Source organism: Doryrhamphus excisus, chromosome 16 (assembly GCF_030265055.1).
Source record: "Doryrhamphus excisus isolate RoL2022-K1 chromosome 16, RoL_Dexc_1.0, whole genome shotgun sequence".
Lineage (NCBI taxonomy): Eukaryota > Metazoa > Chordata > Actinopteri > Syngnathiformes > Syngnathidae > Doryrhamphus > Doryrhamphus excisus.
The window spans coordinates 12,354,931-12,381,510 of NC_080481.1; the positions used below are offsets into that span (position 1 = coordinate 12,354,931).

The 26,580-nt window shown below is 41.0% G+C and overlaps 2 protein-coding genes across 3 annotated transcripts in view; one reads left to right on the forward strand and one right to left on the reverse strand.

The window, feature by feature from the left end:
• The window catches only part of LOC131103963 (trypsin-3-like), a 47,801-nt gene that overhangs the window by 329 nt on the left and 20,892 nt on the right, over nt 1-26,580 (reverse strand). The window contains exons 1-5 of one of the 2 annotated variants that reach the window (XM_058050553.1): nt 2,216-2,311; nt 1,982-2,047; nt 626-776; nt 400-538; nt 58-312 (exon numbers count right to left, since the gene is read on the reverse strand). In XM_058050553.1, the coding sequence (XP_057906536.1) occupies nt 58-312; nt 400-538; nt 626-776; nt 1,982-2,033 (597 nt within the window). In that variant the 5' untranslated portion in view covers nt 2,034-2,047; nt 2,216-2,311. Of the gene's footprint in view, nt 1-57; nt 313-399; nt 539-625; nt 777-1,981; nt 2,048-2,215; nt 2,312-26,580 lie in introns of those variants that run through there. The other variant, XM_058050554.1, reaches the window with a different exon arrangement.
• zmp:0000001088 (trypsin-3) lies at nt 4,325-10,255 on the forward strand. The gene is made up of 5 exons (XM_058050555.1): nt 4,325-4,379; nt 7,698-7,857; nt 9,540-9,681; nt 9,756-10,022; nt 10,088-10,255. Exons 1-5 carry the CDS (start codon nt 4,325-4,327, stop codon nt 10,253-10,255), a joined length of 792 nt encoding a protein of 263 aa, XP_057906538.1.

The following is a 26,580-nucleotide window of genomic DNA, read 5'->3' on the forward strand; positions in this document are numbered from 1 at the left end:
CAATGTGATAACTGCATTTGAGGATACAATTATAAATACAACAAATTTTTACTTTACCTGGCAAGAATCTTTTCCTCCCGTTGCAGATCCAGCACATAACATATTTGAGGTGATCATACCCCAGTAGTAATAGGAGCAATAAGTTATGATATTGATGTCCACAGCTCGTAGCACAGGAGAAAGGGCGAAGCTTTGCGCTGCCTTCGCACCCCAGCCGCTCACCGTGCAGACGTCACCGTTGAGCAGAGGCCGGTTTACATCTGGCAACTTGGCTGGTTGAACGTTAGCGTTAAGATGTGCAGGTTCGCTTAGCTGGATCAGATAATAAACCGAGTTAGCTCGCTATAGTATATCTCCATGGACCGTACCATTGTGTTCAAGCATCTACTTCATGTGCACCTTGAGGAGCATGATGTCATTGTCAAACGTCCGGGAGCTAAAACTGTTGATATATATCATGGATACGTTGAAGATCTGCTCAAATCCATCTGTTGTAGTCAGGTTGTGTTCACTTAACACCACCGTCATTATTTGTCTCCTTGAGGTCCAAAGCAGACACAAAGTATGCTACTTTATATCAAGATGCGGTTTTAATGGTATATTTGTGACTAGTGTCAGTACTTACGGTCTCCAGCAGTGGGCAGCAGACACCACCCATTGAGGGTGCACCAGTGTTCCTGCACAGTAGTGCTTCCCTTTGGTCTGAAGAGAAGCCTGATACTTGACGGAGTATGGCTCGACCTCATGACCCCCAACAATCCTATCTGCGTATGTCTCTAGAGACCGTGGAATTTTTTTTTTAATTATTCAAATGTTGCATTTGCGTGCATGCGTGGCTTTTCTCCGGGTACTCCGGTTTCCTTCCACATTCCAAAAACATTTATTCATTCATTTTCTACCGCTTTTTCCTCACGAGGGTTGCGGGGGGTGCTGGAGCCTATCCCAGCTGTCTTCGGGCGAGAGGCGGGGTACACCCGAGGCTGGTCGCCAGCCAATCGCAGGGCACATATAGACAAACAACCATTCACACTCACATTCATACCTATGGACAATTTGGAGTGGCCAATTAACCTAGCATGTTTTTGGAATGTCCAAATGGCCAATTAACTTAACATGTTTTTGGAATGTTTTTGGAATGTCCAAAAACATTCCAAAAACATGCTAGGTTAATTGGCAACTCCAAATTGTCCATTAGGTATGAATGTGAGTGTGAATGGTTGTTTGTCTATATGTGCCCTGTGATTGGCTGGTGACCAGTCCAGGGTTTACGCCGCCTCTCGCCCCGAAGAAAGCTGGGATAGGCTCCAGCACAAGCATAAGCGGTAGAAAATTAAATGAATTAATGAATGTATTGGATCTCATTAGAGTATCATTATGCAAATATACTATGCAAATAAATATGCAAATGCAATATACTAAGTTCTATGTGAAGTATTTCCATAATGCCTCATATTAATTCTCTAACAAGATCTCAGTGTATAGACTGGTCATATATCTCATCTCGTTTCATATTATCTACATACTGTATTGTATATAACTCTGGGAAAAACTGTTGATTTTGTTAATACTTGGGTTGTTTATATTGTTTATTTTTCTATATTGTGTATTTTGTACTGCTTAACTGATTCTGTACTCTTGCTGCTGTGCAATGCAAATTTCCCCACTGAGGGACGAATAAAGGCATATCTTATCTTAACTTATCTTATTATTGCCATATTGAATATAATTATATCAGCTACTTTGATTACCTGTAAATTCTGAAAATGTAAATGTGATTTAGAGAAAGAGGTACATCATTTTGACATTTTGAACTTGCATGATAAAAATGTGTTTGCTGTCCTGATTTCTATGTATAACAGGCCTAAATAATTACTCATATATTTTCATAACTAGACTTCTGGTCTAGGATGACATATTTACAGTCAAACTGGCAATTTAAAACTATTCACAACTATTCCGCTTGACAGCAAAAAGAACTTACCTGTTAAAAAGAAAGCCAAAAGTAACAACACCGATCTTCTCAGCGGAACCATCTTTTATTACTCACCTGTAAAAACACAAATAGACAATTATCAGCTTCATTGGACAGTTACTCTACCATGTATGACTTTCAAGCCGATGTTACAATATTAAACATTTGCATATTGTCAGTAATAGCATTAAATTCTTAAATAAAATGGTTGCATCTTGACATTGTGTTGGAAATACTACTCACCCGGAAACTTAAACACAGCAACGTTCCACGTTTCTCCAACAAATGAGGCCACATCTCTGGTGTTGCCTCTTATAGTGTCACCTTCATCCCGTATTTCTGATAAGACGATAAACACAACAATGAAACTGACCTACTTGTTGACCTACTTGTTGGATACTCCATTGAATAGACGTTCTAGTTTTTCTGCTTGTACTGTATGTGAATGTCGTCATGGTGGCACCCCCTTTTACACAGAATGCATCCATCCATTTTATATACCACTTATCCTCAGTAGGGTGGCGGGGGCATGCTGGAGCCTATCCCAGCTGACTTTTAGCGAGAGGCATGGTACACACTGAACTGGTTGTCTGCACAAAACAAGCTCACATACACATAGTAGTTGGTTAATATTCTGCATTATACGTTGGTAGTGTCTTGTTTTTTTTTACAGAGTCAGTACAGAGTCAGTTAAGCAGTACAAAATACACAATATAGAAAAATAAACCATATAAACAACCCAAGTATTAACAAAATCAACAGTTTTTCCCAGCGTTATATACAATACAGTATGTAGATAATATGAAACGAGATGAGATATATGACCAGTCTATACACTGAGATCTTGTTAGAGAGTTAATATGAGGCATTATGGAAATACTTCACATAGAACTTAGTATATTGCATTTAGAGCCCTTAGTATTGCACATGGACTTAACTACATCTAAAAGAAATACAGTATGGTTTCATCTTTATTGTCAATGTGCTCATATTTGCAGTCACTCAAATGAGCCATAAAAAAACAGTGTTTATTTCTTTCCGTGCAGAAGGTTGTGCCACCATGACATGAAAACTAGAACGTCTGTTCAATAGCGTATCCGTGTCAACAAGTAGGTCAGTTTCATTCTTGTGTGTTTATTGTCTCATCAACAATAAGGAGTGAAGGTGACACTAGAAAAGGCAACAACAGAGAAGTGGTCACATTTGTTGGAGAAACGTGGAAGATGTATTATTCCTAACACAATGTCAAGATGCAACCGTTTTCAGGAGTAATGCTGCTACTGACAATATGCAAATGTTTAATACAAACCAGTTGAAAAATAGCTAGAATTTGGATCTTAATGAGGTGCCGGGTAGAAAAGGTCAAGGTTACATTTGTTCTCATGAGAGAATAAAACCTTTTTCCACCTTTCAATGTCCCATGTTTAATGCATCTTTGTAGCGTTGAAGGAGACAAGGTCTTTGAATTTCTTTTTTGTTTTTTGAAACCCTTTTCCTGCAGATTCCATCTGATGGCAGTCTGCACCAGTAAGGGCCTTCATTAGGATCAACAATAGACAGGATCCGGATCTTCCGGCTCAGCGCAGGTGTATTTTTTGGGGGGTCTACCACTTGACTTTTTTGTTCTGTTATGCTCAGTATCGTTCAAAAAAGGTTTTAGGCAGTTTCTATTGAGTCGTGGACCCCTATAGAGCAGCTACACACAATAACCCGCAAAGAAAAATTTCCAGATCTTCCAGAATCTGCACCTACTCCAGCTGTATTTCATTTGGATTTCCAAGGTCTGTTTTAATTGATGTTGGAAAATTGGATTTTGTCATACTGTACAGATAACTTAAGGGGTTGGTCAGTTTAACTGTCAAAAAGCCTAAAAGAGTAAAAAAAAAAAAGAAAGCGGTTGAAAAGAAGAAAGAGCCCAGCAAAGAAGCTGACAGATTCCACCTGAGGTTGAGTACCAGTTAGGAGACCTTCCCTGACTACAAAGATGATCTATTGGCATCTTCCATCAAGATGATCATCTTTGAAGAGCTTCAACCTCAGCTCAATGGTGTCAAATGACTCAGAAGGTGACATCGATGGTGTTACATAAACCAAAAAGGACCGTCTGACAATACATTTTAGTATATACCATCCACTTGTCCTCTCATTTGAAGGCCCCCCCCCTTCCCCAGCATGGGTAGGTCACAGAAGAGGCACCGGGGAGTTCAATTACTGTATATATCAGTTCGTCACATAGAGGTGACCATGGAAACTGAAATCGGAACTACAAGAAACTCGAGAGTGTTGGTACGATGTGTTGGTCACATTGACTGAATACAGGTAGAAGTCAAGTCTTTCCCACTGTGTCTGACGATGGACTTTATGTTTATATTACTCTGCATTCTGATGGACGTCCTAACCAGCAGCTGTAAGTACCGCCATCTTTATATTCCCTTTTGACAAATGAATGATTCTTTGATTGATTCCAGCTCAGCCATGCAAAAAGCAGATACCCACTTTCAAAGTGAAAAGGTCAATAAGAACGACAAATGAAAGTGCAGAGCAGCATTACGATAACTAATCAACGCCAACACACCCTCGGTCGGTTATGTCACAAAGACCCAATGTAAAACGAGACCGATAACCATTGTGAGGTAATTGAGCATCTATTTAGTGAACACAAGAGCTTGAATGCATTTAAAACAATGCTTGACTGATGAAAGTCTATTCAGACATGAACATTTCAGCAGATACGGTTAAACCTGCGAGCCAATTCTGTATTGTGGATTACACACGATAACCGCACACAGAAAGCCTTTCTAGATCTTCCAGAATCTGCACCTATTCCAGCTGTTTTAATGTATTCCACCCAAAGACCACTCCACTGTGATTGGTCACAATCTTTCCAAAGACTACTGTCCCATTGTCGGTGTTAGAGTTGATCACAAATTAATAAACCATTTTTGGAGAGTGGTTTGGACCGTGAGGGATAACGTAGGTCGGCATTTACGAAGTATTTTAGCACAACATCGGTTATGAAAATATGTTCATTAGTCGTTTTTTTTTTTGCAGAACTGAAAATAAGCACAATAGGTCCCCTTTAATTAATGTTTTAAAAAACACAATAAAGTGAGGGGTCCATGTTCGATATTCGACTGTACATGGAAAGAGGATCCTGATCCTTTTGTCGATGATGTCATCAGTGGTTGAAACTGTAGTTTTTAGCTAACTGACACAGTTACACCACAAGTCTAAAAAAATAACACAAAACCTGCTTTGATAGTTTTCTAATTATAGATTTACATGCAAACTATTACTAAATAGTGATTTGGACTCAAATCAAATGTGACAATAACACATGCATCATGGGTTACGACAATCAAAAAAGTGTACGCCAGGAAGTGAAAATTTTGGGGTACATTTTCCATGCTCACCGGGGTTTTGCAAAAGGCCTGTTATTAATATTCGGTTAAATTCAAGGAAAACACAGAGTTGCATCTCAAAGATTGCCACCATAAGTCTCACTCAAAATTATTCATTCAAGATTCAAGTACATAGCGTGCCTTTTTTATGTAATATATAGCTGCGAGTCACCAATTTGTAATTTCGCCATGTGAAAACACAATAAAGATTCTTGATTGATACTCGAGAAATGATTGGCCTGCGGTTTTTACGCGAATGGCATAGCAAAACTGCTGCACGGGGAATGAATGAGCAGCACCCCATTGACATAATGTGGCTGAACATACGTCTGAGAAACCCCGATGGTCTCATCACTCTGGAAGAGGGTCAGTCTGGACTCATTAAGGACAACATTACGATTTTCCCCATTATTCCACAGTCCAATATGTTTCCTTACAAATTGATTTAATAATAAGTAGAGATGCTGGATATTGTTTTTTTTCTAGATATCTGATATCTACAAACTGTGTAGTACTACGTTTTGTAAGGGATACACAGTTTTCTGTTTTTTTGTATGTGAAAATGCTCTTCTATTTTCTCACCTCATTTCTTCCCCAGAAGTCCAATACTATCCATCCCGCGTTTAATAATGCATGAAACAGTTGTCAACTCTCTTTTAGTTGTTCAAGCAATGTCCTTGTCACACTTTCTGATCAAATGGTTACCGAGACCTTCAGGGTTCTACTCTAAGGGATTACATAATGCGCTTTCAGTATGTGTAAATGTGTTCTTCTGAAACACACCGATTGCACACACACAGAGGTCACGGTCTTGTGTTACCACTTTACTGATGACTTGCACCTTTTGGTGCTCAGCAGCAGCAACTTAATGCTTATTGTCTCTGGCAGTGTTAAAGTCATAGTAAGAAAAGCCTTTAGGTCAGTCAAAAAAAAGCACGGAGCGGCGATTAGTATTTTCTGTTCACATTTTTACACGTTCACAAGTTTACAGGTGGGCGGCACGGTGGTCTAGGGGTTAGCGCACAGACCTCACAGCTAGGAGATCAGGGTTCAATTCCACCCTCGGGCATCTCTGTGTGGAGTTTGCATGTTCTCCCCGTGCATGCGTGGGTTTTCTCCGGGTACTCCGGTTTCCTCCCACATTCCAAAAACATGCTAGGTTAATTGGCTACTCCAAATTGTCCATAGGTATGAATGTGAGTGTGAATGGTTGTTTGTCTATGTGTGCCCTGTGATTGGCTGGCGACCATTCCAGGGTGTACCCCGCCTTACGCCCGAAGACAGCTGGGATAGGCTCCAGCACCCCCCGCGACCCTCGTGAGGAAAAAGCGGTAGAAAATGAATGAATGAATGAAAGTTTACAGGTAATAAAATCCTTCATTCATTCATTCATTTTCTACCACTTTTTCCTCACGAGGGTTTACACGAGGGATTACACATGATAACCGCACACAGAAAGCCTTTCTAGATCTTCCAGAATCTGCACCTATTCCAGCTGTTTTAATGTATTCCACCCAAAGACCGCCTCCAGGCACGCCCACTCCACTGTGATTGGTCACACTCTCAAGCCTTTCCAAAGACTACTGTCCTATTGTTGGGTCGCGGGGGGTGCTGGAGCCTATCCCAGCTGTCTTCAGACGAGAGGCGGGGTACACCCTGGACTGGTCACCAGCGAATCACAGGGCACATATAGACAAACAACCATTCACACTCACATTCAATTTGGAGTCGCCAATTAACCTAGCATGTTTTTGGAATGTGGGAGGAAACCGGAGTACCCGGAGAAAACCCATGCATGCACGGGGAGAACATGCAAACTCCACACAGAGATGGCCGAGGGTGGAATCGAACCCAGGTCCTCCTAGCTGTGAGGTCTGCGCGCTAACCACTCAACCGCCGTGCCACCCGGTAATAAAATCATTTGATATAATTATATTCAATATGACAATAAAGATCATTCCACAATAATTGTGTGTTGTTTTATGTCGATGCTATGTATCGATAATAAATAGCTACAAAGCGTCCATTAGGATAGTAAACTGATGGATGCCGACCACCATTTTCCTCCTTGGGTTCATTATTGCTAATTTGTCAAAGAACAACGCTATCAGAATGGATCCAAGACCTCAAGAGCCAAATAACGTCAGCACGTCTCACTCAATCAGAATCCCTCCCCAGGTGAGATTGTGTTTCATCGATCTCCTCAATCCTAAACAGTCACGTCCCTTTGGTGACGTCTAAGACAAGACAAAAGCAGAAAAAAAAGACACATGGTGCGTTCGATGCTGTGGTGTAATTTTTTTTTCTTTCTGTGTGTGTCAAAGGTCAAGTCTTCCAACAGGGACGCATTGTGGGAGGATACGCACCAGTTCCACATTCAATCAGGTACATTGTATCGATACAGACGACAGACCGTCGACACCTTTGTGGGGGTTCCTTGATCACTCGGGACTGGGTCATCACAGCAGCACACTGTGATATCGGGTGAGCTGTTTTATTATTGGTTCCTGATTGGGAATACTGGGAAATATCAAGCTGGATGTAGTTTTTATTAATTTAAAGAGTAAGGTTATTACCCAATACCGGTGCCAAATCAGTACTTTTTAAGTTGTGTTGGTACTTAAATGATGGCCAAACCCCAGTCGCTTGAGGCTACATCAGGGGTCTCAAACATGTGGCCCGCGGGCCAAATGTGGCCCACAGGACACTAGTTTGAGGCCCCCGCCTTGATATGAAAGTTTAATGTTAGTGCGGCCCGCGCAAGTTTGATATGGACGCTGTATGGTATCATGTACCCAGAAAAAATAATTACATTTGATTAATGTTCATGTTAAATGTTAAATAACTGTTAATAGTTATCTTCCCTATCCGTGTGGAAGTGGTAAGTTTTTGGCTATTTAGGTTTAAAAGAAAATAACTTGAAGGCTACCGTTTAGGTCGCTAGCTCTCTAGTTTGCGAGTTAGCATGTGTCTCAAGACCCTGCAGTTGCGCAATATGTTGTAAATAAAAAGAGTATAAATGTGACTATAGTCGTGTTTTGTCATGTCTACAGGGCTCTAATAATGCTTTGTTCATTTTAATCTGAAAAAAATAATTTGTCTACCCACCAACTATATGTGGTTTCTTAATCTTATTATTTGCCGTTTTATTATTATTATTATAATATTTATTTATTACTGATTGATTTTCTTTATTCTTGATTTGTTTATTTATTTTCATCTTATTTTGTGCAGAAAAATAAAAAGTAAGATATTTGAGAACAGTGGAATGTTTTATCAGAGCTTTTCTTGTAGAAAATCGAAACCAAAGCAAAGTTTATTCATTTTTCTGTTTTTAATAAATGAGTTTTTTTTTTTTTTTTTTTGGAAAACCTGATACGGCCTAGTCTCGCCCAGACCCTAGCTCCAGTGGCCCCCAAGTAAATTGAGTTTGAGACACCTGATCTACATTAACTTAACACTTAAATGAAGTACCGATAGCTACTTAATTTTTCAGTCCAGTTAAGCTTGACTAAACTTGTTCTAAACTGGCGTCAAATACAGTCGTCCCTCGCTCTATTGTGGTTTTTCAAAAATGAATGACTGAAAGAATGAATAAATTATCGCTGTTTTGTGGTTGTTTATAGCCTATTATTATTCAATAAATATTGCAAGACAATTCACATGTAGTCTTCTGCTCACTAACTGTCAGTCATGTTACATTGATGGAATATTACCTTAGATTACATAACCTTAAGGGTGCATGTAGATGAAAAATGTTCTCCTCCCATTTCGTGTGGAAGTGGTAAGTTCTTCTTCCCCACTCTATTTAAAATATAATAATATGAACTCAAAGAACTCGGGCATCTAGTCCGGATGCCTCCCGGATGCCTTCCTGGTGACGTGTTCCGGGCATGCCCACCCGGGAAAAGGCCCCGGGGGAGACCTAGGACACGCTGTAGGAATTATGTCTCACAGCTGGCCTGGGAACGCCTTGGTGTCCTCCTGGTGGAGCTGCAGGAGGGAAGTCTGGACTTCCCTACTAAGACTGCTGACCCCCGTGACCCGGACCCGGATAAGCGGAGGAAAATGGATGGATGGATGGATGGATGAACTCAAAGGATGATGATGATGATGATTTTTAATAATGACTGATGATTTGACTGAAAGTTTTTTAACGTTGGCAGGGTGGATAAAATGACAATAGTGGCTGGAGATTACTCTCTGATCATCTATGAAGGGACAGAGCAGGAAATCGTACCCAAGCTATTGGTGCCTCATCCCAAGTACAGCAGCTCAACCAATAACAATGACATCATGCTCATAAAAGTTAGGTGACACCAAACTGCCCAATATTAGCATACAGATAAGGAGATGTTCATCCAGGTATTCTCTCTCTCCAGCTGAGTTCCCCGGTGGATCTGAACAACTTTGTATCCATCACATTACTGCCCAGTCAGAGTGCCTCCATTGCTGAGGGCAGGCTGTGCCGGGTGTCTGGGTGGGGATTCACAAAACCAGAAGGAGGCCAGATCCCTTCCACGCTGCGCACGGTTAAGCTGCCTATCATCGACTCGAATAAATGCAACACCAGTGACTCTTTCAATGGCAGCATCACAGAAAACATGCTCTGTGCCGGCTACAGTATCGGCGGGAAGGATGCCTGTCAGGTAAGAACTTTTAACTTTTGATTTTACTTCACATAACTAACATGGAATGCCCGCTGCGTTCGCAGGGGGATTCTGGGGGTCCACTGGTATGCGATGGACTTCTCTACGGCTTAGTGTCCTGGGGTAATGGGTGCGCTGATGCCCAATTTCCTGGAGTCTATACCGCTGTATCCAAGTACCGCAGGTGGATAGACGATACGATACTTAGCCACCAGAGCAGATGTACCAATTAGAAACAATCAGGATCTCTGCTTGGCCGTCATTGTGGACAAAACTATTACTTAACTTGATACAGGTTGGTTATCTGAATGTATCTAACTCTTTTCCAATCAAACTTCAGACCTTCACACCCTTCTGTTAAACTGTTTGAATTTTTGTCATATCAAATCAAATCAACTTTATTTGTATAGCACTTTTCCTGCAAAAGACATGCAACACAAAGTGCTTTACAGAATTAAAACAATTACCACAATTAAAAGGAAAAAACAAAGAAACAAAAGAAAGCCCCTCCTTCCCACCCTCCATACTAGACCCACACACACACACACACACACACACACACACAATCACACACAGTAGGGAGACATGGCATAGCACTGAGGAACAAGGAAACGCCACCTTTGGGGTCGTCCACACTGGGAGGAGCTGCAGGCCGTGCCATCGGGGGACCAGCACCCGGGCTCCCCCGACTCCGACAGACGGGCGGACCCCCACATTAAAAGGGAGGAACCCCCAGCCGGCCGGGTCGAAGGGACCCAAGGATGGCACCCCCTCAGCAGACCCGACACAGCCCCCAGTGTGAAGGACCCCCCCCTGAGGAAACACTGGAGTTAAAAGCTGAAGACTAAGAGCATAAAATAGGACTAAAAAGATAAAAACAAAACACTGGAGTTAAAAGCTGAAGACTAAGAGCATTAAAATAGGACTAAAAAGATAAAAACAAAACACTGGAGTTAAAAGCTGAAGACTAAGAGCATAAAATAGGACTAAAAAGATAAAAACAAAACACTGGAGTTAAAAGCTGAAGACTAAAAGCATAAAATAGGACTTAAAAAGATAAAAAACAAAACACTGGAGTTAAAAGCTGAAGACTAAAAGCATAAAATAGGACTAAAAAGATAAAAACAAAACACTGGAGTTAAAAGCTATAAGACTAAGAGCATAAAATAGGACTAAAAAGATAAAAACAAAACACTGGAGTTAAAAGCTGAAGACTAAAAGCATAAAATAGGACTAAAAAGATAAAAACAAAACACTGGAGTTAAAAGCTGAAGACTAAGAGCATAAAATAGGACTAAAAAGATAAAAACAAAACACTGGAGTTAAAAGCTGAAGACTAAGAGCATAAAATAGGACTAAAAAGATAAAAACATAAGAAAAGTTTAAAAAATATTAGTTAAAAGCCTGATTAAAAAGGTGTGTCTTTAACTTTTTTTTTTTTTAAATATCAACAGTCTCCGCAGTCCTGAGACTCTCCGGCAGGCTGTTCCACAGGTGGGGGCCATAGTGGCTAAATCTCATTGTGGGTTTTGTCATGTGCATTGTCAAATAGTTTCCAGAAAAAAAACAATATTAACATGTCAACAATGAGGTGCCATATTGTTGTGCATTATTTAGTGTTCAATTGCTGTGGGTGTGCTAGCGTGCAAATGCAAAAATGACATATCATGTGATCATTTGTGTACAAGTGACAGCAACTTTGTGACAACATTGTCTCACAATTGCATTAAAAAAACAAACATCAAAGTACTGCAAAAACAATGAATAAAATGTCTTCTAGTCATGCATACATGCCACAATATATTCTCCTGTCAGTTTGAGTGCATCGTGTGTGTGACGACTTTTGTTTTTTCTTTTCAAAATGATTGATTTTTATATGCAGTTGAGGACTGGCTCCGCTATAAACATTGTTTAAGGCACCTTATAATGAGAACAATGAGAATATGCATACACTAGAGATGTGGTTATGTTAGAAAACAATGATTGTCATATCATACATTTAAATAAAATTACCCATCATCACAAATCCAACAGATACAAATATGAAAAGATAACACTTCTATTTTCTAAATCTACTGAATGTTAGTCCTGGTCACTGGCAGCTGCTGAAATTGTAATGGTCTTATGAAATATGCATGCAATCTGTCATTTCCTCCTAGCAATCTGTTTAATGGCTGCAAGGCCATTAAACATGAAGACGTTAGCCTTAGCTGACATGGGTGTAAATCAATAAAATCTCACCTTAAAATAAGCCCTTATTTGGCTAATAGAGTGGCAATGGCAAAATCTGATTTGCTACATTTGTGGTCCAATATTAGTGGAGGAATAGACAGCTTCTTGTTAAAGAATAAACAGGAAGCCGCAATCACTGCAGCTTACTTCTTGATGCATATATATATTTTTTTTCAATGGACAATTGTTAAATCTTCTAATAATACTACTAGTATTATTAGTGCCTCAGAATGGTGAAAAATAGCTGACAAGTACTGGCGCACTGTCATGAGTCCATGACCTGGTTTCAGTCAGTGGGTGTGACGGGGACCCCATCTGATTTGACACCTTTTCTGATTTTACAAGATCAATTACATGACAGAGGAGGTCTCTTGTTTCAGGACAATAAGCTTCACCTCACTATTCTTTGGGAAATCATGACTCTACGCCCTACAAATAACGGTCCTTCCTTGAATGTCTACTCCCAATAGTATTAACCCAGACAATATTAAGCACTAGGTCACGTTGAGCCTTTACTAATAGAATGTAATACTGTACTGTATAGGGTTGCCACTCCCTCAAAAATAAATCAGCCGACCCGATTACCTTTACTTATTTTTATTTGTGGGAAACAACCTTTATACTTATATTTTACTTGATCCAGAATTGAATTAGATGCATGTTTTGGAGTAATTTTTTTTCAATATTATAGTATATGTATAATAATGATGATGTTACGCTAGGTGGCACTAGTGTGTGGTTAGTGGTGAGTGGTTAGTGCACAGACCAGGGTTCAATTCCACCTTCTGTGTGGAGTTTGCATGTTCTCCACGTGCATGCGTGGGTTTTCTCCGTGTACTCCGGTTTCCTCCCACATTCCAAAAAAACATGCTAGGTTAATTAGCGACTCCAAATTGTCCATAGGTATGAATGTGAGTGTGAATGGTTGTTTGTCTATATGTGCCCTGTGATTGGCTGGCGACCAGTCTAAGGTGAACCCCACCTCTCGCCTGAAGACAGCTGGGATAGGCTCCAGCAACCCCCGCAACCCTTGTGAGGAAAAGCGGTAGAAAATGAATGAATGAATAATAATGTGGAGAATAAATAAATAATAAAATATGAACAACAATGTACAGAGTAAACACAAATAATTTAATAATAATTTAAATAATTTTGTATAAATAATAATAATTTAAAGTGCCAAAGTGTTGAGGACCACAGAGCAGAGACCAAGGCAAATGTAGTAAAAAGTATTAAATAATAAACAAAGGGCGCTCGGTAAGGAGGAAAAACAAAGTACAACAAAAGACGAGTATGAAGTAGCAAATAAGGATTACAAAGTGGCTCAACTACTCACTCAAAGTAGGCAGAAAATACAAGTTACAGGGCAGAGAGACAAAAGGTCAGGAGCAAAAATGAAGCGTGCAATGTGCAGGCATGACAAGGCAACGAGGGGAACAGGGGAACAATGGGAACGGAGTGGTATAAGAAGGCTTCATAGCTGATGGGCAACAGGTGTGCAGACCAGGAGAACAAGGCAGGAGTGACAGATAATAGTGGGTGTGTGTGCTGGGGGGGGTTATGTTCATTTTTTTGTCATGTATCCACTATTACCAACGTTGCTGTTGCTTTAACCAATCAAATTTCAGACTCAGCCAGCAGGCCCACAATAAGGTCAGCGTGGTTTGTACAATAGCGATGTGGTAGTGGTGGCATTTAGAAGTAGATTAAATTTGTTCCCGCTCAATGAAGTCCCCACTGAAGGCTCAGGTACCGAATGAACAGCCCAGCACTGAATTTCGAAGATTGACTGACACCGACCTGAGATGTTCAGGGTTTACTTAAACATGGGAAATCCCTCATGGGGGGAAAAAGTTCAAATTAATTAAAATACACGTGACTTATTTGAGCCACAAGGGAGCATTTAGTCATAGAGCATAAATAATAAGAGCATAGCAGATGAGGAACTGCCTCATTTTCTCCCTTAAAAGCCAATAAAATAAATAAAAATGAGACCAGTGAGAGAAAGAGGTCAAGGCTGGGACTTTTATGTGTCCACTTTGATACTCCGAGGCAGGACAGATGCTTTATGGAAACGTGACTCGGTTAGTGTTTTGTCCTCCAAACCAAAGAGCCATTCAATTTCCCAGACAAGGTTTTTTATTTTTTTTTATTTTTATTTTTTTAGCTGTACACTTCCTCTCTTTTGCTCCTGGCCCTGCAGAGATGCATTTACTTTGTTAGTGATTTCTCATCCTAATTTGTTATCATGACTTCAGCCAGGAGGCATTTTTAACTGAATCTGGGACAGCAGGTCTGCCTGTTAAAAAGGGACAAATATGTTGCAATGTCATCTTTTACCAGAACTATATTAATATTGTCTGTTAGAAATATTTCTTTTTTTTTAAACATGCTGTTTAGTTGATTTTCATGGCAAGATTTGTTTACTACTACTGTAGACACAACAATGGTAGATGGGAACTTAATGTTATCTGTTAACTTAACTTAAAAAAGTTAATTTTTTCTACCACATTTTCTACCACTTTCTACTTTCATTTTCTACCACTTATCCTCACAAGGGTTGTGAGGGTGCTGGAGCCTATCCCAGCTGTTTCCGGGCAAGAGGCGGGGTACACCTTAGACTGGTCACCAGCCAATCACAGGGCACATATAGACAAACAACCATTCACACTCACATTCATACCTATGGACAATTTGGAGGAGAGTAAACATTTTAATTGTAAATCCGAGGAGGTAGAGCAAGTTGTGCAGAACCCAGAAGGTTCCCTTCACACAGTCACTCTTGTCCACACTTCACCCACTTTGCCCCCCCCCCAGTGCTGCCCACAATGGTGTATGTATGTGAATGAATATTTGGTGGTCGTAGGCACGAATTGGAATACGTCACAATACCCCAGGGCAGCTGTGACTACAGATGTAGATTACCACTGCGCGACTGAGGACTGAATGAATAATGGGTTTACTTCACTTCACTAATCTATTATTCATTCCATTACATTTGAACCCACTTTCAATGCCAGCTGTGAATGTTGATCACATACACAATGACCATATTATATATATATATATATATATATATATATATTTTTTCCCTTTATTTGGGCAAATATATGAAACATTACAGTGCATTTCTTACATCAATCAAAATATAACTTTCCATTATTTACATTTATATTGAACTATCTGATACCAAGCTTATGCCTACCCCTTTTTGCAAGATATAATCATGTTCATGCCACTGTCTTGTTATATATAATATAATATAATATAATATAATATAATATAATATAATATAATATAATATAATATAATATAATATAATATAATATAATATAATATAATATAATATAATATAATATAATATAATATAATATAAATATAATTGATTTGTAAATTTAAAAATACAAAATGAGTAAAGTACTCACACAACCCTCTCTTTTCTCTTTGCCACTTGCGCCAGTGGGAGGGATGGAGGCGTGGGTGCGCTGTGCTGCACCAGACTGCGCTCATCACGGAATTTGCAAAGCGGGTGCGTCGCGCCTCTGCCTGGTCTACGAAATTAGAGCCTAAAGTGTAACTGTAACTGCTCTGTGTTTCCGAAATACAGTAGCTAACATTCCAACGCTGTGGTGAAACATCAACTTATCATATTAAGGGGAAAGTTTGTTTTGGTGTACAACTATGATTCATCATGAGCAGAAAACATTGGGAAAAGCTCAGGTCTTGCCGGGTTGTATGCAAAACACTCATAAATTAAAAAACCACCAACACATCTGGAGTCAATAATGTGGACGCCTGGAGCAGCTGGTGTAATGCAACCAAGCTACATGCAATCATACTTGCTACTGTGCAGTACTTCTCTGAATAATAAATGATGAGCACGGAGCATTGTCTGTCATAGTACAAGACCCCTGTGCTTTAGTGGGTTACTATCAGGGGGGCCTTGTCACTGTTTAGATTCCATCGAAATTTAAGGAAGTAATGAGATGCCAATACTAATTCCAAATAACAGTGCATCAGTTCTGTGACGCCTACACAACAGAGAACAGGAAAGATGAGAATTTTGTGTACCCAAGTCATCAAAAGGTGAAGTCACCACAGGTTTAACGTGCAACAAGAAGGGATGTCAAACTACATTTTTGAAAAGCAGCTCCCATCCCTTCTTTTCGTCCTTTCTCTTACTCAGTAGATTTATCACATTTCCCCCTGAGAGAATTGGCAGAAAGTAGAGCACTTTAATCATGTTTCCCCTCGATAGGGTTGCCATCAAAGGGAAGCCCGTGCTTTGTTCTGTGGACTAGCTATTGCTGATAAGCCCCACGGCTGCCCACTTTTGTAAGGCGGATGGATTTTGTCTCAACAAGTCAGAAGTACAAATGTTCACGTCTATTCTAATTGACTTCCTGTATTACCCTTCTGTTACCTCTGACAAACACACGGATGAGTGCAATAAAAATGAAAACTGCAAGCAGTGATGAGCAGGCTCGAGCACCCTGCACGCTCGGGGGTACGCACGCGAGCGGATGGGCGCACGGACACGTCGTACAAAAAAGCGGGGTGATTGGATAAGTCGTAAGGGAGTTACGGGACCTACAAATCCCCAGGAGGGGGTGACACTGGTGACAAGGTGGGTAAAAACACAGTGGAAACCTCCCACACACTCAACAGGGGCCCCAGAAGAACCCAAAAATGGCATAAAATGCCAGAGTTTAAATTTTGTGATTTTTGGCAAAAAACGTAAGGGGTTAGTATGTCGTTTTTTTTCAGTTTTTTCAACTTGCTTTTAATGCACCTTTCTGGTGAAAAAACACAGTGGAAACCTCACACACACACTCAACAGGGGCCCCAGAAGCACCCAAAAATGGCATTAAATGCCAGAGTTTGAATTTTGCGATTTTTGACAAAAAACGTAAGGGGGGGGGGGGGTGTATCGTTTTTTTTTTCAGTTTTTTTCAACTTGCTTCTAATGCACTTTTCTGGTCAAAAATACAGTGGAAACCTCACACACACTCAACAGGGGCCCCAGAAGCATCCAAAAATGGCATAAAATGCCAGAGTTTAAATTTTGTGATTTTTGACAAAAAACGTAAGAGGGGGTGTATCGCTTTTTTCCGTTTTTTTCAACTTGCTTCTAATGCACTTTTCTGGTCAAACAAATCGTCATGAACAATGTGTAAAATGCATACTTCCACTTCCACATAATGCAGCCTAATACGGCCATCTATTCCGAACCTAGAAAACACGTGTGCATGAAATGAAATCAACTTTATTTGTATAGCACTTTTCCTGCAAAGACATGCAACACAAAGTGCTTTACAGAATTAAAAACAATTACCACAATTAAAAGGAAAAACTATTCCTAAGAACGCCTCCCTCCCACCCTCCATACTAAACACACCCAACACACACAGTAGGGAGACATGGCATGGCACTGAGGATCAAGGAAACGCCACCTTTGGGGCCGTCCACACTGGGAGGAGCCGCAGGCCGTGCAATCGGGGGACCAGCACCCGGGCCCCCTGACTCCGACAGACAGGCGGACCCCCACATTTAAAGGGAGGAACCCCCAGCCGGGACCCAAGGATGGCACCCCCTTAGCAGACCCGACAGCCCCCAGTGTGGAGGACCCCCCCCCCTGAGGAAACACTGGAGTTAAAAGCTATAAGATAAGCATAAAATAGGACTAAAAAGATAAAAACATAAGAAAAGTTTAAAAATATTAGTTAAAAACCTGATTAAAAAGGTGTGTCTTTAAAGACTTTGACATTGATAGGTGTGTGTGTGTGTGTGTGTGTGTGTGTGTGTGTGTGTGTGTGTGTGTGTGTTTGATGTGGAAAAACTCACAATCCCTTTGAAGTCAGCCAGCATCTTAAACCCTCCAACATTCCTAATCTTTAGTGGATTTTGGTTAAGTACATCTAAATCTCAAACACGTTCCTTTAATCCTTGAAGGACTATCGTATAAATATTTTCACGCTACCACAGAATAATACACTTGATGGAATGAATTTCTGCATGCTAATTATTATTTACAAATAGGATGCAATGGTGACTTAATTGCTGGCCTTCTTATCTCGGTAATCGTTAACCAAGACCTCATATGGTAAACTAAAGGCTGCCTGTGCCGAGATGTTCTCTTTTGAGATTGTCCATCTTATGTTTCAATCAATCACACTGTAAAATAAATTGTCAAACAGCAAATCTGACATTGACAGAACACACACACACACACAGTGTTGCTCTGGATTACGGCATGTGAAGAAGCATCACGGCCTTCAGTGATTATTGCAACTTGAAAGTGAGAAAACTTGAGCGCTTTAGTTGCTAAGCAATGGGATGGCACCTTCTCTTGAAGGGGTAAGAGCGATGATATATTGTAGCTTGTAGCAGGGCCTGAGAGGTTTCAAAAGAGAACCATAACTGAGGCCGCACGGTGTATAAGTGGTTGGCCATACAGTCAGGAGAGCTGGAAGATCTGCATTCAAATCTCTATTGGGCATCACTGTGTGCGTGTTTCCATGTCCAAAAACATGCATATTAATTGAATAAGTCCAAGGTGGGGCGGCACGGCAGACGAGTGGTTAGTGCGCAGACCTCACAGCTAGGAGACCAGGGTTCAATTCTCTGTGTGGAGTTTGCATGTTTGCATGTTTGAGTTTGCATGTTTTCTCCGTTTTCCTCCCACATTCCAAAAACATGCTAGGTTAATTGGTGACTCCAAATTGTCCATAGGTATGAATGTGAGTGTGAATGGTTGTTTGTCTATATGTGCCCTGTGATTGGCTGGCGACCAGTCCAGGGTGTACCCCGCCTCTCGCCCGAAGACAGCTGGGATAGGCTCCAGCACCCCCGCGACCCTCTTGAGGAAAAAGCGGTAGAAAATGAATGAATGAAAGTCCAAGGTGTACCCGCCTCTCGCCCAAAGTTAGCTGGGATAGGCTCCAGCATACCCCCGCGACCCTTGTGAGGATTAAGTGGCATAGAAAAAGAATGAATGAATGAACCATAACTGAACATAACAGAGTCAATTTCTGCTCCTGCCTCCCAGGGGGTTCAAGTCCACACTTTTAAGCTGGACACATTAGATCTCATCTGCATGCACAGTGCAAGAACAGCCGTCCTCGGTCTTCTCCTCGAGCCAGTGATTAGTCGGCGCAAAGAGGGAGGGCAACAAAATCAATATGGAGGAAAAAGCAAGAGATTGGACCCAAAAGTACACAGGTCTTAGCTAAAGAGATTCACTTTAATGCTTGCCAATAACAAACTAAAGGTAGGTGTAATGCAGAGCCCCCGGGGTCTTACATAATGGTATTTCTAGAAAAGCAGAAAAAAACAACAAACTCATGATAACAACCACATCAATAAAAAAATACTATTGATGCAGGCAAACCAAGTACTACTACAATAGTATGCCCTGCACAGGTTTGGTCGCCATGATGGGAAGATCCGAAAACATTGACTATGAATGTGAGTGTCAATACTTTAATCTTGCTGTATTTTGACGATTTAAAACACTACCGAACACGACACCTCGCTAACCACTCGCCTCAGCGTCATTCACAGACGGTAGAGTGGCTACGTACTTCTCCATTTTACTACAAAGACTCAACAAGATTCTCGTTTGCCGTCAACCTTGGAGCACGCGTCTTGTGCTGGAAGACACGGCCATCCCAATGAGAGCGGTAAGTGTTGTCGCCGCTGTTGTTTTTGACAGAACTAGGGGTTTCAAACACGCTCTGATAACACCCCTTCTATAAACCTTTTTCATAAAACAACAATGAAGTAGAATACAAATATAAAGGCACCCAGGAGACGCATACATTTTTTTTTTCTTTATCTGTAATCCATTGCTGATGTACAGGTAAGAAGATGTAATCTTCCATCCATCCATTTTCGGCGGGGTACACCCTGGACTGGTACCCAGCTAATGTCAGGGCACGGATGTGATTTGCTCTCACAAATATCACACATTATTATTATTATTATTATTATAAGTATGATTATGACTGAGATACAAAGTGCATGGGTGTCCACATGTTTGGTAAAGGTTCGTTAATCCTAATCAGTGGCCTTCACTAATGATGTGATCGCCAGAAGCATTCTGGGCTGCTAATTACCAGCGTGACCCAACATTAATTCACTTTTTATTTGCTAATGACTTATTCATTTATATTTTATTTGTTTCTATTGGGAGATAATTATTTCGTTCACAAGGCTCATTCTATTTAAGTTTCACTCATATCCAGTTCATATGTGCTCACATGTAAACCAATTGCAAATTCACGAGTGACACATTTCAATGAGGACTTTTGAAGCTGCAGGAACAAGGACATGTGTTTGTCTTGGGAGGCCTGAAGGCGGAGTACTTGTGTGGAGAAGCCAAAATGCGAATAAATAATATAACATGATCTTGGCAGTGAATGTGCATGAGGCCCGAAAGTCACTTCATTATTTAATCATCAAGTCAAACATAATACCGCTTCATCGTTAAATTGGAGATGGAAGTATTTATATAGCTGTGTTAATAATGATGACCTGGAATTGGAATAAGATTATGATGATTTTAGAAGTCAGCACAGCATCGGGAGTTTTTTTCCCTCTTCGTCTTCATGCAGCTCATGTCGGACAACAGCTGTCACTTTTTGAGGGCAAAGCAAGGTGAATGAAAAGAACCCAGACGTGATTCACATGTAAACTACTAACCATGCAGATTAATATCATATAATATCATATAACCATTCCAATAAAATGGTACCACAAACAATGGAAGACATCAGCATAGAGATATGAGTATGTTTACATATTTTGTACTAATAGTCGACTGGGCCGACGCCAGGTTTGACCAGAACTGTGGTGCCAGTTCACGGCAATGCAATTTGCTGTGGCTCCTAGTGTCGCCAATAAGGTGCCTAGTGGCGTGCAGTGGCTCAAACGGCCTCCCAATTGAGTTTGGCAGCAAATTTCAAAATGTTTAAAATCTTCGTTGCGAAGTGTCTACCAAGTGGAACCAAATGTCACAAACCTATTGGAATCCACTGGATTGTAATGGCGCGAGCCAAGTTGCGCCAATGATGCTAGGAGTCCACTGGGCCGGTGCCAGTTGGTGCCAAAGATTATGTGATTGGCACGTAGTGGCTCTCTGTAGCGCTGAATAACTGCAACATGGCAACATTCCGAGCGAACATTAAAACTAACAAAGTATTATTAGAGCCCTGTAGACATGACAAAACACGACTATAGTCACATTTATACTGTTTTTATTTACAACATATTGCGCAACTCCAGGGTCTTGAGACACATGCTAACTCGCAAACTAGAGAGCTAGCGACCTAAACGGTAGCCTTCAAGTTATTTCCTTTAAACTTAAATAGCCAAAAACTTACCACTTCCACACGGATAGGGAGGATAACCATTAACAGTTATTTAACCTTTAACATGAACATTAATCAAACGTAATAATTTTTTCTGGGTACATGATACCATACAGCATCCATATCAAACTAACATTAAACTTTCATATCAAGGCGGTGGCCTCAAACTAGTGTCCTGTGGGCTACATTTGGCCCACGGGCCACGTGTTTGAGACCCCTGATATAGACCATACTGACCATTTGTACATATCATCTATGCATATTCAGAGAGGTCGATTATTGTATGTCATTGTATGGGACCTATTGTTGTTTGGCGTTTTTGAGGTCAGCAGTCAGTTTGATGCATGTTTTTGTTGGTGTTCTACCAGGCACGCTCCACATCATCAAAGTGTTGGTCCCACGAGTGAGGAAAATAAAGCATTGCTCCAGTGTTTACTTGCTAGCAAAGCCTCGAATGGGAACGCCACGTTTGTTTACAATTCCTAAAGATGCCACCATCAGGCACAAGTGGTTGGAGTTCCCGATTCCCGACCATGCGTTTGAATTTGTCAACGACGTTTCACACTGGATTGTTTGTGATCATGGGCCACTATGCAGCTGGACTAGCTGACAGTAGGGTTTGTGTTGTTTGTGTATGTGTGTGTGTGTGTGTGTGTGTGTGTGTGTCATGCAGTAGGTGAAGGAAGAAAATTGCAAAGCATTTCTCTTCTCCACCTTCAGCGTTAATGTCTCACTTGGGCTCCCTCGCTCATGATTCCTCATTTTCCAGCTGCTGCGTTTTAATAAGAAGTCCACCCAGTGAAACTGGACAATTGGTGGATTAATAGCCTAACCGGTGCTCTATTTGGTCTTCAAGTACACTTTATGATCCTCCTCATGTATTTGTGGCCTCCCACCTCATTGGTTTGTGTTTTCCAATGTTCATGCATCAACACATCTGCTGCTTGTGCCATCATCTATATCCCACAGTAAAAACAAGGAAAACATAATGTATTACAAGTGAAACATTATCTGTAAGCGTCGGCTTTTTATTTCTTTTAGGTTCAATCCATTTGCTCGGTCTATTCCAGGACATTTCTACAAGAAAGCAGATTAAGAGACTATCAAGGCTTTTGAGAACATCCACCGGGGACTTTAGAGGCTGAAGCAGCAATATTGCGACCAACTTTAGTGAACCAGCACAAGAAGCAATTAAAAAGAGCTACTGCAGCTACTGCCCACTAGACAGCTCTTTCAAATTAAAAGGACAGAGACCAGAAGGAGGTAGCTCCTTGCGGCCGGGATGAGTTAAGTTGTCAGAGGTTGCTCTGTGGGATTTGTTGCTAGTTATATGAAGCTTCTCGCCTGGGAGGACGTACAGTATGAAGAAACACTAAAGAGTAAACACGGCGACCGCAGATATGATGAAAGGATGTGATGAATTTATGGACGCTCCCTGAGGAGAACCTTGGTTCTCCACTTAATGATGTTATGAGGGCAGCGGGCAGTAAAGGCTCTGTATCGAGTATAAATTATAGTGCCCTTCCTATAAACCAGGGGTCTCAAACACGCGGCCCGCGGGCCAAATGCGGCCCACAGGACACTAGTTTGAGGCCCCCGCCTTGTGCTGGAAGACACAGCCATCCCAATGAGAGTGGTAAGTGTTGTCGCCGCTGTTGTTTTTGACAGAACTAGCATTAGTACGTGTATCAATGTACTGAGAAAATACGCTTTGGTAGTGTTTTAAAACAGGGGTCTCAAACACGCGGCCCGCGGGCCAAATGTGGCACGCAGGACACTAGTTTGAGGCCCCCGCCTTGATAATGAATGTTAGTGCGGCCCGCACAAGTTTGATATGGATGCTGTATGGTATCATGTACCCAGAAAAAATTATTACGTTTGATTAATGTTCATGTTAAAGGTTAAATAACTGTTAATAGTTATCCTCCCTATCCGTGTGGAAGTGGTAAGTTTTTGGCTATTTAAGTTTAAAGGAAATAACTTGAAGGCTACCGTTTAGGTCGCTATCTCGCTAGTTTGCGAGTTAGCATGTGTCTCAAGACCCTGCAGTTGCACAATATGTTGTAAATAAAAAAAAGTATAAATATGACTATAGTCTGGTCTATATCCTATACAGTATAAGCACGGATGAAGAGTTTATCTTGGATATAAAGGAATTCCAAGTGGACCATCCATCCATCCATTTTCTGTACTGCTTATCCTCACAAGGGTCGTGGGCATGCTGGAGCCTATCCCAAATGTCTTCGGGCGAGAGGCGAGGTACACCCTGGACTGGTCGCCAGCCAATCACAGGGCACATATAGACAAACAACCATTCACACTCACATTCATACCTATGGACAATTTGGAGTCGCCAATTAACCTAGCATGTTTTTGGAATGTGGGAGGAAAACCCCACGCATGCACGAACATGCAAACTCCACACAAGCGGGAAATCAAACCCGGGTCTCCTTGCTGTGTGGCCTATGCGCTACCCACCGTGCAGGTGTTGATGACCATGTACAATTGATAAAGTTGCACTTAAAGTGGACCGACAGTATTTTGCTCATTGTCAGCGCTTTCTATGGAATTGTGGACTCCTATAGGTAAAAACACAGCTACATATGAGAGCTTTCTAGATCTTTCAGATTCTGCGCCTCTTCTACAGTGTTTCCATGGAATTCCTGCTTCTGAACCAAATGATCTGTTTGATTTACCCCAACTTTTCTCCAGGTACGATTGGTCACACTCCCTACAACTTCCGCATACATAGGTTTGAATGCAGGCAATTTGCAGCCCATATAAGGAATTCCAGGTTGCAATGCCGTCAGTAGAATCTATTATCGAACACAAATACAACATTGTATCAACGTTTACAGGTCAAAAAAGAGGAAAAAGGCATAAAAGATCCTCTTTAAATGAATTGATGTTGCCATGAAGAGCTGCAGCTTAACTTGAATCCCAAAGGAGGTTTATCTATCACAGCTCGGTCCCAGAAAGCTGATGCGGCTTTACTGTAACGAAGGCTCTGACCCCCCACTGCTTATTACGCTCACACTTACGTGTGTGTGTGTGTGTGACTGGGATTGTGGTGTGAGTCGACTCAATAAAGCAGTCTTCATCAAAATAACCAGGAGGAACATGAATACATAATTCTGCTATGGGATTCCTTTTCTAGATATTTCTACAAGAGTTCTCTTAGGAGTGACTCCCAAATGAAACTCGTCTATTCCTGACCTACTTTCTTTTTATGTCACATTGTGACTCTCTAAACCCTTTCTAAATTGTATTTTTATGTCTCTATTCTTTTCTTTTCTTATTGTTGTGGTACCCGCATCCCCATTCAATCATGTGGGAAAAGCTTGGTTTCACATTGTCATCTGTTTGGGATGAGGTTTCCGAGTTTGTTACTTGTGCATCCTATGGTTTGTGTAGCAATACGGAATGTGCAATGTTCATGAAGAATGAAAGTCAACTGGGTATTCCATAGAGAGCTGGACTAGAGCTTCGTATTTCTCTTTGGGCTTTTCCCTTCAGGGGTCGCCACAGCAAATCACACTCCTCCATCCAACCCTGTCTTCTAACACCAAGTACCCTCATTCACTACATCCATAAACCTCCTTTTTGGTCTTCCAGCTCTAAACGTAGCATCCTTCTACCAAATATATGGACATGTCCCAACCATCTCAGTCTGGCCTCTCTGACTTTATTTCCAAGGTCTCTAACAAGTAATGTCCCTCCGATGTCCTGATCCTATCCATCCTGGTCACTCCCATTGAGAACCTCAGCATTGGGATTGACTAGAGAGCTAGACAAGAGCTGGAGTTCCAAAATACTACACCAAAATACTGGCTTAAAATATTCAAGTAAACACAACAATGGGGATATGTGGCCTTATTTTGAGGTGGGTATAATCTGCATTCAGACAGAGCTCAAATCTAATTATGTCATCGAAATAGAACTCGCCATATGTGTGTGTGGGCACACCCGCGACTGCTTTTTGTTTTACAGTCGTTTCATCCACTTGTCTCATGCGGAACACTGACGAGTGGGTGGCTATTTACGGACGTCAATGAGAGCTTCCTGATGAACTGTGGGAGTGTGGGAGGCAATGCTTTCACATTCTGGTGGATTTACACCATCTATGGCTTACTCTCGTCTGATTTGTCAAATGGCTTTGTAGTCTAAGCAGGCATTATGATGGAGCAAATGATTTATGGATTTAAATATATTCCAGACATATGTTCCTGAAAGTACCGCCTAACCTGCAAAAAAAAAACACCAGCGGGGTTTGTAATGAAACATCGGTTTGCGTATGTTTTTTTTTAAAGCTGAAAGTGATGTTCAATGTTAATTTATTAATTTTATTCATCATTTATTATTATTTCACATTGTTTTCTGCACGTTAAACTGTAAGGATTCTCTATAAATTGTATTTTTATGAATATTTTTAGCTGTCTGAAACAGATACTCGTTTTGGTTTTGTCTGACCTTGAGGAATTAATTAATAATGAGAAATAAGGCACTGCGTTATATTATAATGATAATAATCGCAATAGGCCTACCTTCCATTGAACTTTCAGAAACAATTTTTTTTTACCATAACTAAAGAGCCAATCCCGGGGACTCCAAATTGTCCATAGGTATGAATGTGAGTGTGAATGGTTGTTTGTCTATATGTGCCCTGTGATTGGCTGGCGACCAGTCCAGGGTGTACCCCGTTTCTCGCCCAAAGACAGCTGGGATAGGCTCCAGCATGACCGCGAACCTCGTGAGGATAAGCGGTATCGAAAATTGATTGATGGAAGGAGCCAATTCCCATGTTATAGGCTATATGCTAATGTTAATTCTAATTACTCAGTGTTTGTTCGTTAAAAAAGACAATTAAATAGCATTTACTCACAGGAACCAGATGCTACTGTAAACAAGTGTGTGAAGCAAGCGGGATGAAAAAACCTTCTGCACCTCAGAATCAT